The sequence below is a fragment of the Carya illinoinensis genome, chromosome 11 (genome assembly GCF_018687715.1).
Source record: "Carya illinoinensis cultivar Pawnee chromosome 11, C.illinoinensisPawnee_v1, whole genome shotgun sequence".
Lineage (NCBI taxonomy): Eukaryota > Viridiplantae > Streptophyta > Magnoliopsida > Fagales > Juglandaceae > Carya > Carya illinoinensis.
Genome location: NC_056762.1, coordinates 43268398 through 43284230, shown reverse-complemented (window position 1 = coordinate 43284230; position 15833 = coordinate 43268398). Strand labels below are relative to the sequence as shown.

Sequence of the window (15833 nt, the reverse complement as noted above, 5' to 3'; positions counted from 1 at the left end):
TTTTGCTTTTGGTTTTTTCTATCGTGTTTTACGTGGGAATGCGTTGAGTTTTTTTTTTTTTGTGGGAATGTGTTGTGTTGTGTTGTGTCTTGACTGGATAAGGTTCTGTTTTCTGTGGCATATAGCGATGGTTTCTTTGAATTCCTTCTTTGTTGATGTCGGCTCAGTTTGAAGTTTAAAATTATCTCAATTTATTTTATTTTATTATTATAATTTTTATATTTTAAAAAATAATAATTTTTATAATTTTTATATAAAATATAATAAATAATTTAATTTTTTTAAATTTTAAAATAATAATAATATTTTATTTTATTTTTAACTTTTATCTCATCTCAATTTACAATATCCTAATCTACCCTAATCTACTGAATCTGTAATATTCAAAATAATAATAATAAGAATAAAAGTTATCTTCTTCCACTGAAAAGAAAGATATTTTAAAAAAATCTGCAATATCTTTTCAAGTTGTCATGGTAAAGCTTCCTGACAAAAAGCGTGTTACCAAATTGACTAAAGGTTCTTGTTTTGGGTGGGTGGGCCGTCGAATCGAGTATTTATCATTTACAATTTAAATAATGTTAAGTACAGTCATTTTTATATATTTTTTACATATTATATAATTAACTGAATTAATTTTTTTTTAATACACAATTAATCATATCATTAGAATGCATAAAAGAATTTACAAAAATAACTGCACATAAAATTTTTGTTACAATTTACAGTTATGTAAGAAGGATGATGCTTCAGCAGGTGGCTACCACCGGAGTTATCATTAGGTAAAAACAGTTTTTTGTTTTTTTATTTTTATTTTTTAAATTATTTTTTAATACTTTTAAACATTTTAAAAAAATATAAAAAAAATTATAATAATATTAAAAAAAATTTCTTAATCATTAAGAAAAAAAATTAAAAAAAAAAAACAAATTTAGGCCAGCTGGAGCCACCAGCGGTTGCCTTAGTATTTTCCATGTGAGAATTGAGAAAGAAGCGGGGGAGAATACTTACTTCCAAGAAGCTTCAAAGCTTGGATCAAAAGAAAATATTCAATTTTTTTTTTCCCTATATTTTACAAACATGAATGTTTACTATGTAATTAAATCGTGCCTCGAATATAGGATCGGTTATGAGAATTTGTTCAGAAAATTATGGATTTTAGCTGTGAAAATACAGACCTAGTGCCACTTAATATTTTATTAAGTGCATGCTGCAAGAGTTAAGAGGACAGGTAACCTGGTTGGTAGGCGTACCTAAATCACTAAATGCAGCCCACGCTCTGTTTCATATAGTTACATTAAGCCAGCATTTCAACCCAAAAACAGAAGGTCACTAAAAAAGTAATCATCAATGTTTAATATGTAAGTTGTCTAGCTTCTCCAAAACATATAAGCATTCTCACAAAATAAATGTTCCTAGAAACCAAACACCTCTAGCCACCTGACTACTTCACGTTTACATTATTTTCTCAAAACTGGATCCCACAGGCCTGAACTCTTACCGGAGGGTCACGGGTACACCCAGTCCATCCAGAGATGGAGTGTCTGAGCTATTGACCAGAACTTTTATTGGCTCCAGGCTAGCTACTAATAAACTTCTATAGATTCTTAACTTGTACCAAAATTCGTATTGGATTGGTTTTATGAAGGATGTACCTTGCACTAGTGAATGCATGCCTCAGAGGTAGTTAACATATAATTGCCTGAGTAAAAATACTCCTGCAAACGTACTCCACTAGAAGAAGTCAGGAAGGCAAAAAGGAAATAGAAAGAAAACAAACAACAGAATGAATAAGAAATGCACGATGGCAATAAGCTTGCACCCAAATAACACATTAAAGGATTTGTCTTGTGGTCGAGATAAAATATTTTCATTTAGGTGAAAGTCACATACATAGAGAATTTTGTGCAAGAATATTGTGCGATAAAGAAACAAAATTCAACTGCCGGACAAGATTTCAGCAAGTTCTAACTTGATAACTAGCATCCTAATCATAAGCTTGTACAAAAAACTTCGAGGCCCTTAAGATTTTGATTTCTCCACAAGGATAATCCGCCCATTCCATTCAGTCTCATCAAGAGCTCTTATTGCTGCATCTGCATCTTCATCCCTTTCCAGAGATAAAAATCCAAATCCACGCGAATCCCCAGACCTTACACGGAAAAGAAAAAAAATCAACTCGCAGGAGAACTTTAAGGGTGCAAACAAACAATCCATGTTAGATATTTGACAACAACGCTGCATGCCACTCCAAAAAGGAAAAACCAATTCCAACATGAAGGCTGCAGAAATAAAAGCTCAGGCATCCCTTAACATTTAACTTGCAATAATCACTCAGAATATAAAAGGTTAGATTAATAAAAGTAATAAACATATTTATTCACCAACTGATTGCAGATACTTCGTTTGCATACTTTCCAACTAGGAAGAATCTTCAACATTCAAAACCAAGGGTATGAAAACCTGCTCTCCATTCTATGGTGTAGATTAGATAATAACATATAGAATCATTCAGTTTTAGTAGCTATAATAAATGCAGTGGCATCGATTGTTTGGCCCATCCCATAGATCCAGCTTTTTTACTTTCTTCTCAATGCCATTTTGGGGCTAAGATAAGTGCTTCACGAAAATCAACCTATATGATAGCTCATACTTAGAACATCAACCCATGGTTCCATCCAGAGAGCATCTTTTGTAGCATAAAACTTCACTTGGTATGTGCAAATCAGACTTTAGACTCCCACTTGCTGGTAAGCAGTACAATTGAGCAAACATAGGAATGTGCGTAGTGATATATAATTCTACAGATGAGATATGAGAAGAAAAGAAAAAGAAAAGAATTGTTCTTTTTAGAATATCTAAATTTCAAAAAGAAAATAATGAAACATCGCATACTCACCTCTTGTCTCGAACAATACGGACATCTCGCACACGACCAAACCTAGAAAACTTTCTTTCCAAATCTCTTTCCGTAGTCAAAAAGCTAAAGCCTGCAATAAATAAGTTTCTACCTGGTAACCCTGCTCCAGTACGCCTATTACGAGGTGGAGACCAGGGTCTCTTCTTTGGGGTCCGATGGTGCAAATGATACCCTAATGGAGGAGATCTTCGCCGTGGTGAAGGCCTTCTCCTGTTAAAGGAAAGAATGTATCATTTTGATATAAACCCAAACTCTCAAATTTCAGATTTCTAAAGATTCTACTTCTCGAGGGAACAAGACTGTTGAGTAGTGAGATTAATAAACCTATGATAAAAAAATGTTATCAAAACTGGAGATGGAAACTCACCTTGGGGATCTATAACGAGTTCTTGAATATGGGGACCTCGATAAAGATCTGTCACGATAATCTCTCTTGTGATCTCTTCGCTGAATGGGTGACCTTGACACTGATCTGTCCCGTCTTTTATAGTTTGGGGGTGAGTAACTAGTTTTTTGTGATGCAGATATTCCCTTCTGAGAAGAATCATCCTTACGCCTGGAACTGTGCCGAGACATCAGCGGAGAAGTAGAAGTTTCCCTGGCAGAAGATATATGATCCTGGGATTGAACCCCTTTATTCAGGCTACACCTTTCAGCTGAAGAATGTTTATGCCTTTGTGGCCTGGGTGAATATGATGAGTCTCGAAAACCTTGTTGAGAAGACGATGCCTTCTGACTATTGGCTGAGTGGTGTGCGTAAGGAGACCTTTCAGGTGAAACCAGCATCTGTCTCTCCATCACCAGTGAGGTTGATCGTCTATGCGTTCTCTTGGGAGATTGCATACCAGACTGCATGCCCAGCTTTTTGTTCTCAGCAGTGGAGTTTTTGGAGTGGTATAAACTACCATTCTTAGGTTCATCTTTGCACCAGGGTGACCTTGGAGAAGGTAACAACTGTGCTGTATCAGTACCTCCTCCCCCATCTATTTCATTACAGATAGATGGCCTGCCTAGGCCAGAATCGGTCTCCATTTGTTCTCCTGGGTTTTCCTCAACCATCAGAGGAGACTCCTGTGAATGGGCAGAATCTTTAGTTCCCTTTTCACCACAAAACTTTTGTGCCTTGAACTGAGAGGAGTTAAACAAATTATTGCCATTCAATTCATCCATCTCACCTTGGGAATAGTTGCTCTTGACTGGAGACTGAGTCCTCTCTTGATCACAGTCAAATTTTGTATTTCTAATATCATCAGGATCAAATTCAGCTGGCACAGGATAAGATTTTTCATGAGAAGATTTGCCATATGAGAAATCTACAGGCAGTGAAGGGGAACCCAGTTTCCCATGCTGACTTAGATCCACTTTCAAGTCATCACTGCTTGCTAAACTATCATCAATATAGTCTTGAATTTCATTTCTTTTATCAACAGCAAAGTTAAGGTCAAATCCTCCAACCAAACGATCACTCATTTTAATTCCCTTCTTGGGAGAACCCAAATTAACTCCTGCATAGAAATCCCACTAGAATAATAAATACATATTGAACATAGTCTGTGTGTGCAAGGAAATAATGTTCAAATTCCATCATAGTATCCTCTAGACTATCTCAATGCAATCTTGAGCTTAATTAAAGACGAAGATCGTAGCAACCAATATTAGGAAATCCAGAGAGTTCCAAGTCAAGATCTTGACAATAAATATGTAATCAAAACAACAGGATTTAAAAAAAGAAAAAAAAAGAAAAAAAAAAAAGAAGAAGAAGAAGAAGAAGAAAAAAGACGACATTCAAATTGAGAAGTTCCTTCATGCAGAAAAGCAAAATTCCTTTAGAATGAGTAACATTAAAGAAAAGGACCGCTTCTATATCCAACCCATACAAATTATAGTGGCATCATCTTTCCTTTTGACTTGAACCCCTCAGCTAAAAAGAAAACCAAGAGTTTCCTGTGTATCACACAACTGACAAGTTGAAATCAGGCTTTATGGGAGGTCTGTATAAGCTTTTCCTTCGATAAGGCTTCTAAACGCACATAACCAATTAATTTAAAATGAATTAAGGATAAATCCTCACTCATTGTTCGAAATCTTTACTAATAAATTTTTTTGATAGGTAATCAACAAGTTTTATTCATAAGAGAAGGCAAAGCCCAAGTACACAAGATGTATACATGAGAAGTACCTAACGAAATATTTACTAATAAATACTTGTAACATATCTCAATATGAAGCTTTTCACCAAATCTGCTTTTCCAAGCAGTTAAGGCGAGATTCAACACTGCTGACCCTGAAATTGCTGCAAACCAAGGCACTAAAGCGTCATGTTGATACCAAGATTTAGTGAAGGGATGAGCAGCATCAGCTAAACCTGCCACAAAAGCAATTATTCTAGACGGTGACAGTAATCATATTCATGCAGTGGCAATGAAATGTCTTGCCCTCGTGGCTATAGATGAGGCTCAATTAGGAGTCTGTGAGTCCCCACCCACTTAAAGGCAGCACTTCTCAGTGCACCCATAGAAAATAAAATTAAAAGAAGAGTTTATCCTGACTGGCAAACCTTGATACTACGACCTTTCAAAATCAATGAATCTTATCTCAAATGACAGATGGGCAACTAGCAGCGTCCACCCAAGCCCTTAAAAACGCTCTAACCCAGTTGCCTATTTTGTGACTGCATGCTATAATTGTGCTCTTGCAACTGATCTGTTGAACCTACAATGGCACATTATTAAAAACACCCAACTTTAATAACATGGATTATGATGTTACTTGCACTCTAGCATCACCATTAAGCACAAATACAACAGGATAAATTTCCTCTCTTATCCATCCATCCATCTCAAATTTATCGTCCTACACATTGATAATTGAGTTGTGACTCCATCCCCCGCCTCATTCTTACAGGAAGAAGTAACATTTGACAAGGCCCTACCTATCCTTTTAATCTCTTGATGCAACCCAGAAACCTTTACATTGATAATAACAAGACCCTATCCTTCTACTAGTTTCAATGCAGGACCCTTCAAAAGAGTATTCTGACTTGAAGATGAAAATAAAGGCAACTTCCATCCACACAAGGTGATCCATTCATAATTCATTGCATACGAGTTACAGACAAAGGTTTCAGAACTTTCTAGCGCAAACCTTAGCAGATTCATTTACGTAAATGTATGTAGGTCATATCCTAAAAATGTATCTATTATGTAAATCTATCACAAAAACCAACAATATTATACGTCCTCAGTCGGTGATTACTGCACAACTGAAACCATATCTGCAAAGCCCAGCTCCAGGGTATTATACGCATTAAACCCAATATATATACAAAACATACACGCCCTCACCAAGGACGCCGCTTGAACAAAGGTATTCCTTTTTAATGGAATTGAAATCAGTTTATAATTATACTTTGGAAGAACAAACTAAGCGCTTAAGCATCGAAACATCAAGAAAAATGTTTTCCCATTGGAGGATGACAAAAATGATAAATTTCTTTAAAAGAAAAAAAAAATCCAGGCAATATTAGTGGGGATAGAGAGATTACCCTCGCTTTCTTTTTTCTCGACAAAAGTATGCTTCCCGCAGTTGTACTAGAGATTGATTTCACAAAGGTCGTTAATGGATTCGAAAGAATTGCAGAACGTAAAATGTGAAGGGAAAAAAAGGGAAAGAAAAGCTGTCGTTTTGGGTTCCTAAATTCCATTAACGTAGCCCCTCCTATCGATATAATGGGCTGCATTCCGAGTAATAAAACCTGGACTGGCTAAAGCCCAAACTATATAGGCCCAAAATAATCAGAGAGAATTGTGGAGACAACAATAGTCACGGATGTCGTCCATTGGACAAAGCTTTCGAATTTCGTTTTAACCTATGTAAAATGATCTTAACATACTTTAATGATAGAAAAGAAAAAATTACTTAATAATTAAGAAAGTATTTTTTTAATGATATTATTAATTTTTCTAAAAAAATCTATTTAAAAACATTAAAAAAATACATGAAAAAAATTAATAAACATCATTAAAAAAATTATTAATCATATCATATATAATTATTAAATACTAATTATAGGTCAATATTTTGTACTAATCTTTGTCATCAAGTTTTATGGAACACCCACAAATGTGAGTAGTAAATAAAGGGAACACTAATGAAGGCTGTTGTGATATTTTGGGTTGGTAAACTATGAATGTAAGGAGTTGGGGGGAGTAATGAGGGGAGGAGACTCTCCCAAGTAGGCTTCAGGCCAATATACATATATATATATATATATATATCTCTCTCTATCAAGATATGGCATCTGCTCATTGATTACTGGAATTAATGCTACTGGCAGTCTGGCACAATGCCCATATCTTTCAATTTTTATTAAATTTCTCAACCCACTGAACAGAAGAATCAACCACCATTTTTGGAGAAGCAAACCAGGTAAGGCACTGGTTGCCTAAGGATAGAGGCATGCAGCTTAAGAATCATTTAGAACTTGTTTAATAATTACATCATTTTGGTATTGTTCTTTGTAACTGTTTTTCGGTTTATAGGATAGTCTTTGTTGTAGATCAATTGTATGGGGTTAAAAGTGGTAGATTTATTAGGATTTTTAGACACTTTGGTTTTGGGTTTTGATGATTGTATTGTTTTGATGTAATCACGATTTTTTTATTTTTTCGGTTATAAAGATATTTTATAAAAATAAATTTATAAATTAACGTATTCTAATATGGTACATTATATTATAAAATTATTTTTATTATAAAATAAATAAGTTATTTCAATTTAAAAATTAATTTGATAGAATCTAGCTATATCACTTTTTGGTTAAACCACCGTTCTAGCACGCGGGTTTGTTCTCCCACTTCTCTTTGGCCTCGGTGCTTCGTTAATTGCTAACAGGCAAGAGTAGGGTGGCTGTATTGAGTTTCAATTAATACGACTTTGCCTCCTATTCTGGAAACGCAGGCCTTCAGTTAGCATCTTTGAAGGGGCAACCCACCTTAAACATGCTAGCCTAATTTAAAATAAAGAAAAATAATAATTAAGAAAACAAAAACCATGCTAGTCTAATTGCTTATCTCCCAGTTTGGAGCTTTGAGCTCTTACCGTGAACCAAATCAGAGGTCAGTGAGAACTAGGTGAAGAGACAGCTGAACCCTTTCAAAACATGAATGTTCTTGCAATTTATTTTATTTGAGTATGCATTTTTTAAAATGACATGGACGGGAAGGCTTGTGTGACATACAACATATGATTGTATTTCGAAGAAGGATTATCTTACATCTGTCTGCATTTGACGGAGTCTCTGTCATATCTTTATATATTTGATGGTTGATGCGCATAGCATACTGATAGGCATGATTCTATATCCTGTTTTAGAACTCACCTGCAATACCGAAGTAATCAACAAGAGATCAAGATAAGGTTTTGGGTATATGTTGATTTTAGACTAGAAAATGTACTGTGAATCCCATCCCATATAAGGGCAAAAAAACCAAAAAAGTATATAATTTCCAACATTGTATATGCATGTGTGTGTAGATAAGAGAACGTGACTGATCCATCATTTTTACTGGGTTGCTCAAGTTTTTACCCTCCATTTAGCAGCCGCTTATTGCTCTAAAAATCCTACCAAATCCTGTATAGCCTCAAAAGGTGGACTAAGTCATGTATCTGCTGCAGTGATGCATGTGGGTGGGCCTGAGGTTTAGCCCTCTTAAATGCCGATTCTATTTCTTTGCTTTTATAAATGCTAGCTGATCGTCCAACTTCACTCATTCACAAAGTCAAGCTCTTGGCCCTTTACAGCTAATTCAAACACATCGCACCCTCGAGCTTCTTTCCAGCAATGGAGGGCGGGTGGTTTTCTGGCATAACAAAGGTCGCATTGAGGTCTAAAGAGGCTGCAATTAGTGGTTTTAGAACTGGGTTTTTAATCAGAGTGATGAAGAGAGTAGCTTCTGCTATATTCACCTGCATTTTTGCATTGGGTACGTTTGCTCTTGCTTCTTCATTTTAGTAAAACTTGGTTGAGGAACCCCTAGTGGTTATAAATAAGTGGTTTTTCTAATAGTCACAACCGTTCATCACATAAAGCAGTGCAAATCCAGCCCTACAAACTCGAAACATGTAACATTATCTTCTTGCGGTTCATTTAGTTTGAAGAGTCAAGACCATATCGGTTCTGACAGCTAATTTATAGGAAATAATCAACATGTAAAAAATTACTATTTTTCTATGAGTAAATGATGGAAACTCAAATGCATTTCGGTTTTGTAGGAGGTGCTATGGTGGGAGTATTTATTGGAGTCATCAAAGGCCAGACCACAGAAACTGGGTTCCTAAATGGAGCAGTGATAGGAGCTGTGACAGGGGCCCTTTCAGGCATTCAACTATTGGAATCAGCAGCTGATTCTGAGTCATTGTCTAAGGTAATGGCATATGGGCTATTCAGTTGACATTATGACATGTAAGCAATAATGAGATGCATTATTATTCTGCATATTTTGAAAAATGCACAACATAGGCACATAGCATTATGGCTATGATTCAAGGCAAAGTTGAATCATAGCCTCCCACCCCACCAAACGCCATCAACTCAGTTTTGATATTGTTGTCTGGAATAAATTTCCAAAGGCTTGCAGTTGTATGCCATGATAATCAAAGCCTTCTCTATGGTTGGACCTCTAGAGGCCCACACAATGATCCTAGTGCAGGAAAAGCAAAAGTAGTCCTCTTTACTGTCAAGGAAGTTCAAGTTCTTGGCCTGGATAACCTAATCCCAGAAGGCGATTCTTTAGATAGATGGAAACAGGAAACATAGCATTTCATAATGATGGCATATCATATGATTGGAAAATTGACTCAGTTCATAAAAGACATACTCTCAAGGGCGCACTTGCTCGTGGATAACAACAAAAGTTCATGAAAATGTCCACTTTGTTTTGTTGCACACGATCTTGCTAGCCACCTCACATAACATTATTGAAATCATTCCCATCACAAGTATCCCATCCCCCCATTTTCAACCCTGAATTTGTTATTTATTCCCTTAATCCCTCACTTTTTTTTTTTTTGTTTTTTTTTTTGTTTTCTTCCCTTAATCCCTGATACTATACCCTTTTAACGGTTGTGTTGTATTGATAATTATAAACTTTGACAGACTGCTCTCCTAGTTAGTATAATGAACGGGAAGGTCTTCATGGAATGGGTATGTCCTGCAGTGCTAAAAGCCTATCAGTGGCAAGTAAGTATATCTCTCTCTATGTGCTCTGCCTATATAAGTTCAGTCATTGGGAACTGTTGCCCAATGTTTACTCATGTAATAGCAAACTCAATGAGCAGGATAGGACCCTTGACACAACTAATCGAGAAGTTTCAGATATATATGATATTGGTGGAGTTAGAGGATTATCCTACTGCTGCATCCAAACGTTTCCCATGCATAAGTTCCATTATTCTAGCAAGAAGATCAAATCCTGTCCTGATTTCTGTTGCTCCATTTGCATACAGGTTAGCACAAAATAACCACTTGCCCCCATATTTGGGAGCTAAAACAACATATATATGTATATATATATATAGTTATGGGTTCTGTGTTAACAAGGAAATGGTGTTGATATATGCAGGATTTCAAGGAACAAGACCCTGTGAGAGAACTTCCCAACTGTGGACACCTCTTTCATCAGTACTGCATAGACAAGTGGCTAACCCGACAAGGCACTTGCCCATTATGTAGAGAACATGTTTCTGATGAAATCGATGCATTGTAAACTACTGGGGCTTCACCCTTCCACCAGATCAGAAAAAGGATGATTGGTTTGTAGAAACTGCGAATATAATGCTAGTAGTTGTCTGTCTGTCTCTTTGGGATGAATGCCTGCAAATTTCAAGTTATCTCTTAAAGCTACCAGTATCAGCCTGGATTACACGGTTATACAATTCCATGTGAATGGAGATTGGGTCGACACAAAAAATTAAAAATTAAAAAATTAAAATAAAAAATTAAAATAAAAAAATAGAAAATTGCCTAACAATAACATAAACTCGATGCATCCAAATCCCAATAGTTCGAAATGCTCACTAAAATAACTGGGAACTCAAACATAAATATTCAATAAAGTTGGCTTGGACTCTGGCCCATGCTTGATCTAGGCTCGGTTAGCAGTCTCGGGTACGAGGTTATGTTAAGGCCGAGCCCAAGCTTGCAGCCCACCAAACTATATTTTTCCTTTTGGAAATGCCTAGACCAAAACAGTTTCTCAAAATAAAATAAAAAAACAGTTTATGTCTTGAAGGTGAGCTTAAAGGGAATAATGATTCGGACGTACCGAGTAGAAATAAGAGCCAAAAGAGACTCTTTTCTAGCAAGAAAATTGACTCAAAATATTGATTTTATAAAGTATTTTTATTATTTTATCATAAAGTAAATTTACTTTATCATATTAAATTACATTAGATTATAAATTTATTTGTATGAAATTGCTACTCTTTTTTATATGTTTTTAAATTTTATAAAGAATGGAAAAATCTGATCTGTTTAATTGAATACTTTAGCTTAGGATTAACTTATAGAGGATTTATTAAATAAAATTTAAAATACAAACACACAATAGTGAAGAAAATTTAGGATTTTTATTTTATTTTTGAGGATTATTTTGTATAAATTAAGGAAGGGTCGCATTTCTCAATGTACATAAAATTAAAAAGAATTTTATTATATATAAATATAATTGCGTATTAATTTATATATTAATATTAATTTATTTATATTTAAAATTTAAATTAATATTATTTTTAATAAAATTTACTTTTCAACTAATTACGTGAGCTGTATTTTCCCAATTAGAAATAGAAAAGAATCCAAGCCCGACGAACATCTTCAATTACGGGGTTTGTATAGGGGCAAGATTCTGCCGAGTACTTGCACTACTAGACGAAAAGCGAGACAGCGTGTGATCAGAGAGAGATGGCGTGGTGTGCGGCGAGGTCAATGCACGTACCGATGATCGAAGTGGGCGCACTGCGCAAACAGGCTCATTTCGCCGGCGGCATAGGCTTTGTCTCCGTCGCAGGCACCACCCTGGGGCGCTCTTCATGTTCTTCTTCCAAGCGATCCGTGCACCCCTTTGCTTGCTTGGGCCTTTCCACTGATTCTCGTAAGCTCCCTTCATTTCGTTTTAATTTGATAGAGAACTGTCTCGGGAAGGAAACCGAAATCAACTTTTGGATATGGAACATTGTTCTGGTTTTACCAAAAGTTGGTTCAAGTTGTTGATAATGTGGGCCGAGTTTGAGTGAGCATTTCATTTGCTGATTAAAGTTCGGATTTTATCTTAACCTAGAGTTGAATGATACGGCGGGGGTCTTAGTTCCTCTTATGAAAGAGATTATTTTTTAAACAGATTACTAAATATTAACGTTAACTAAATTCATAATTGTTCTTTACGTCTTGCTCATAAAAAAGGGTTTTCCTCAATGTGTTTTCCCAGATGTTTTTTTATTAGCTTTTAATTTCATTGTGTTTCACAATCCCTGAACATCGATGCTTTTGATTTTCCTGATTGCAAGCATAAAGGAAGCTGTCCAAACAGAAAGGCTCCGGCAGCCTTGGGACCATATTCTCAGGCCATCAAAGCCAACAACTCTCTCTTTGTGTCTGGTGTTCTGGGACTTGTTCCAGAGGTTTGTCGTATGACCAGGATATCTTACGCGCTACTTTATTTTACCATTTTTCACGTGGCTTTACATGCGCACTTGAGTTTACCTTGGGCATCTATGCTGATGATATACAATTTCCACGTGCATACAGACTGGGAAGTTCATCTCGATATGATAGGGATATATGTTGAATCTTTGAGCATTAGCTTGCATAGATTGATATTTATTTCCTAAAGAGAACCATCGGTGGGCATGAAAGAACCATTATCGCATCACGCAGTGTTTGGGATAGCTCACGTGGCTTGAGCAATTGTCTCTGATGAATGTAAGCCAAAGTGAAATAGAAATTTTATTGTTAAAATTGCTGTCTTAGATTCTTAATCAATCCCCTCATAGACCTATAGAGACATACTGCTGCGTACTGTGGCTTTTGCATTGGGATGTTACTTCACTTCACACATTTTTATCATCTTTTAGATACAAGTGTATTGTTATGTTCAGTAGAAATTTGTAATCCTTGGCCTCTTTACCTAAAAATGATACTTGCTATATCAACTTTTATATAGCCCTTTTTAAGCTCGTTTTCAAATTGCAAAGCATTGTGTTTTAAACGCATTCAAGCTAATGGGAAAATTGCAGGTTCTCAAAAACATGGGGGAAATCTTGAAAGCTGGTGGTGCAAGCTATGCCTCAGTAGTTAAGACAACAATTATGTATAATTTCCTTGATTACTTTGCTCTGTAGCCCTGATCTCTGAAATCAAGCATTGCAAAATAAATGAGTTCCTTTATTATTTTCTGCCGCAGGTTAGCAGACTTGAATGATTTCAAGAAAGTGAATGAGATTTATGCTAAATGTGAGTTCTGGAATTAAAATTGCTGTTTCTTTATTTCTTTCCTTTTTTTGTCATGGAAAAAAAAAAAAAGATGTTTCTATGTCAACTGAAGACTTGGATTTGACTTATCAAAAACAAAATGAAGACTTGCATATTGTGTTGAAACAGACTGAAGACCTACGGGTGGGTAGCCCAAGTGGTAAGGGTAAACTTGTGTGCATGTGCCCCATGTCACAGGTTTTGGGATGAAACTGCGATTTAAGTGGGAGGTCATGGCAGTGGGTTGTTGTGCTAGTCTCTCCGGTGGTTTATGTTTCATGAGTGAGTCCCACGGGCTCTGCCGTGGGGTAGTTCCCTCGTCATTAAAAAAAAAAACAGATATGCAGTCCACCAAGCTTGCACCACGTATATTGTGTTGAAACAGAAAATTGGATATTGTAATCAAGAAATCCTCAGTGCAGGGTATCTAGGTTACAGTATAGCTTGGTAGTTGAGACACTTGCTCGCAGAAGTCGTTAAACAAATTTGAGTGGACTTCAGTCTATAGTTTTGCATAGGTAACTTCAGTATACAATTATCAAGATTTTTTTTTTTTTTTGGGGGGAGGGGGGGGTGGTGTGAAAACCCATGCTGTTTCATGGCTCAGCTTGCGGCCAGATTCGTCTGTGAGTTTATGGTTGCAAGTATGAATAGTGTTTAAACTTACCTATAAAAAATTATTGAAGTATGAATGTTCAAACAAAAATTGTATTTTGCTTGGCTGAAACTTTCTTATCTCACAGCTTTATGTGTTGTTTTAGATGAACTAATCTAAATTTAAACATTCATTTCATATATAATCTATGTATCTGTAATAGAGGTGGCCTAATTTGCTTCTGCTCACAAGGGTCTACTCTTGTAAAAAAGTCTTGAACTTCAAATGCAAATAGTGACAATTGGGATTGCTGTTAAATCTTCTAATGGCCATTGACGCCTGATTAAATTGTTTGTTTGGCAGACTTTCCTTCGCCTGCCCCAGCTCGTTCAACCTTTGAAGTTGCTGCATTACCATTGGGTGCCAAAATTGAAATCGAGTGCATTGCTGCAACATAAACTCCTTTGGCGAATGGCATCCGCTTCTTCAGGCAGCTTGGATTAAGACGGGAGGGGTATGATCATGATTAGGAGTTCTAACTTTGTCTCCGCGTGGACATAGTTGTTATTTTGAGAATGTCATCTTGATGAAACTTGTAAGGATGTCTAACGCAGTGTTCAACTAAATGGTGAGTGCATTTGGTTCACTTGAAGTTTACGTATGGGTTTGGCAGTGTTGGACGGTAATACATACGCAACTCTTTAAGACCTATAGTATCCGGGAAAAAAGATTAGAGGGGTGCCAATGCCATAGTCTATGCATTCTTCAAGGCCTCGCTCGTTCTTTGCAAGAGATCTACCCCAACCACGCCACCATCATTTTCTTTTTATTTAAAATTATTTAGCGAACCATGTGACAATCTTTGCTTAAGTAGCTCACGTCTTCTTTGGTGCTTTGGTTGTCTAATGGCTCGTTTGGACATGAGAGAATGTCATCATTCTGAAATTGTTTCAGTAAAAATATTTTTATTTAATCTTGAAAAATAATAGAAAAAAAATTGAATAAAAAAATTATAAAATTAAAAGATATTGCAAATATAATTTTTTAATATTATTTTTATTTTAAAGTTTGAAAAAAATTAATTGATTTTTATATTTTATTTTAAAGTTTGTAAAATTTTTAATAATCAGATCAAAAAGTTAAAAATAAAAAAATTATATTTAAAAAATACTTTTTAAATTTTTTAATCTTATCTTATTTATCCAAATTTCACGTCATCCTTATTAAATTAATAATATTATAAAGAGTCATAAACTGCACATAGGTAAGTAAAAAAAATAATAATCCTTTCCTCCCTCACCATTATGGGCCCCACATCACCCCAATTTGGGCCCGCAGAACATTTTTGAGATTAATCGGGCCTTATGACATGAGCAGATCCCACCAGCATTCACATTCAGTCTTTCAAAATACTGAATTTCTTATAATTTAAAAATTATTATAGGATTTTGAATTAAATAACCCTCACATTTAGATCTTTATTTTAGGAAAAAGGTTTAAAAGATGAATAGAAATTTACTGTTCATATCCTAAATAATTTTTATCAATATTTTATTTTAATATATAAAATAAATATTTTTATAATCATTTACATTTTCTCTCATATTCATTTATTATAGTTTTAAATAATTATTTTAAAAATAATTTAATTAATTACGAAAATATAAAAAAAATTTAATTTTAAAAATATTATCATATCTACAAAAAAAATAATTTAAATTTTTGTTTAAAATATTCACTAAAGTAATAGTTCAAAATATAAAAAAAAATATTAAGTAATTAAGTTTGTA

At 35.1% G+C, this 15833-nt stretch overlaps 3 protein-coding genes across 13 annotated transcripts; 2 read left to right on the top strand and 1 right to left on the bottom strand.

The window, feature by feature from the left end:
* Nucleotides 1-1827: 1827 nt before the first annotated feature.
* On the bottom strand, nucleotides 1828-6623 carry LOC122281749 (serine/arginine repetitive matrix protein 1-like). Of its 4 annotated transcripts, XM_043093509.1 has the most exons (6): nucleotides 6465-6618; nucleotides 5478-5632; nucleotides 5100-5285; nucleotides 3288-4425; nucleotides 2900-3130; nucleotides 1828-2152 (listed from the first exon to the last, which is right to left on the bottom strand). In XM_043093509.1, exons 4-6 carry the CDS (start codon nucleotides 4388-4390, stop codon nucleotides 2023-2025), a joined length of 1464 nt encoding a protein of 487 aa, XP_042949443.1. In that variant the 5' UTR covers nucleotides 4391-4425; nucleotides 5100-5285; nucleotides 5478-5632; nucleotides 6465-6618; the 3' UTR covers nucleotides 1828-2022. The 4 variants fall into 4 exon arrangements, with proteins under 4 accessions (XP_042949443.1, XP_042949444.1, XP_042949442.1 ...); XM_043093510.1 differs by lacking the exon at nucleotides 5478-5632 and having other exon boundaries at nucleotides 6465-6614; XM_043093508.1 differs by lacking the exons at nucleotides 5100-5285; nucleotides 5478-5632 and having other exon boundaries at nucleotides 6465-6623.
* A 583-nt stretch (nucleotides 6624-7206) lies between these two features.
* LOC122280887 (NEP1-interacting protein-like 1) lies at nucleotides 7207-10773 on the top strand. Of its 3 annotated transcripts, XM_043091991.1 has the most exons (6): nucleotides 7207-7348; nucleotides 8723-8904; nucleotides 9194-9345; nucleotides 10077-10160; nucleotides 10259-10426; nucleotides 10543-10773. In XM_043091991.1, exons 2-6 carry the CDS (start codon nucleotides 8763-8765, stop codon nucleotides 10684-10686), a joined length of 690 nt encoding a protein of 229 aa, XP_042947925.1. In that variant the 5' UTR covers nucleotides 7207-7348; nucleotides 8723-8762; the 3' UTR covers nucleotides 10687-10773. The 3 variants fall into 3 exon arrangements, with proteins under 3 accessions (XP_042947925.1, XP_042947926.1, XP_042947924.1); XM_043091992.1 differs by lacking the exon at nucleotides 7207-7348 and having other exon boundaries at nucleotides 8656-8904; nucleotides 10296-10426; XM_043091990.1 differs by lacking the exon at nucleotides 7207-7348 and having other exon boundaries at nucleotides 8669-8904.
* A 991-nt stretch (nucleotides 10774-11764) lies between these two features.
* LOC122280654 (reactive Intermediate Deaminase A, chloroplastic-like) lies at nucleotides 11765-14689 on the top strand. Of its 6 annotated transcripts, XR_006229973.1 has the most exons (6): nucleotides 11773-12072; nucleotides 12492-12598; nucleotides 12726-12899; nucleotides 13214-13287; nucleotides 13381-13430; nucleotides 14407-14689. XR_006229973.1 is itself a non-coding variant. In XM_043091631.1 (5 exons), the coding sequence occupies exons 1-5, from the start codon at nucleotides 11883-11885 to the stop codon at nucleotides 14499-14501; spliced, it is 531 nt and encodes a 176-aa protein (XP_042947565.1). In that variant the 5' UTR covers nucleotides 11773-11882; the 3' UTR covers nucleotides 14502-14689. The 6 variants fall into 6 exon arrangements, 4 of the variants coding, with proteins under 4 accessions (XP_042947567.1, XP_042947568.1, XP_042947565.1 ...); XR_006229974.1 differs by lacking the exon at nucleotides 12726-12899 and having other exon boundaries at nucleotides 11771-12072; nucleotides 12485-12598; XM_043091631.1 differs by lacking the exon at nucleotides 12726-12899 and having other exon boundaries at nucleotides 12477-12598.
* Nucleotides 14690-15833: the final 1144 nt, after the last annotated feature.

Excerpts from the sequence above, each read along its gene's own strand:
- LOC122280887 (XM_043091991.1), top strand. The coding sequence starts at position 8,763 with ATGGAGGGCGGGTGGTTTTCTGGCATAACAAAGGTCGCATTGAGGTCT. Across the intron at positions 9,346-10,076 it reads ATTCTGAGTCATTGTCTAAG|ACTGCTCTCCTAGTTAGTAT; the intron begins GTAATGGCATAT and ends AAACTTTGACAG. Across the intron at positions 10,427-10,542 it reads GTTGCTCCATTTGCATACAG|GATTTCAAGGAACAAGACCC; the intron begins GTTAGCACAAAA and ends TGATATATGCAG.
- LOC122280654 (XM_043091631.1), top strand. The coding sequence starts at position 11,883 with ATGGCGTGGTGTGCGGCGAGGTCAATGCACGTACCGATGATCGAAGTG. Across the intron at positions 12,599-13,213 it reads TTCTGGGACTTGTTCCAGAG|GTTCTCAAAAACATGGGGGA; the intron begins GTTTGTCGTATG and ends GGAAAATTGCAG. Across the intron at positions 13,288-13,380 it reads GTAGTTAAGACAACAATTAT|GTTAGCAGACTTGAATGATT; the intron begins GTATAATTTCCT and ends TTTCTGCCGCAG.
- LOC122281749 (XM_043093508.1), bottom strand. The coding sequence starts at position 4,390 with ATGAGTGATCGTTTGGTTGGAGGATTTGACCTTAACTTTGCTGTTGAT. Across the intron at positions 3,131-3,287 it reads ACTCGTTATAGATCCCCAAG|GAGAAGGCCTTCACCACGGC; the intron begins GTGAGTTTCCAT and ends TTCCTTTAACAG. Across the intron at positions 2,153-2,899 it reads CGTATTGTTCGAGACAAGAG|GTCTGGGGATTCGCGTGGAT; the intron begins GTGAGTATGCGA and ends TTTCCGTGTAAG.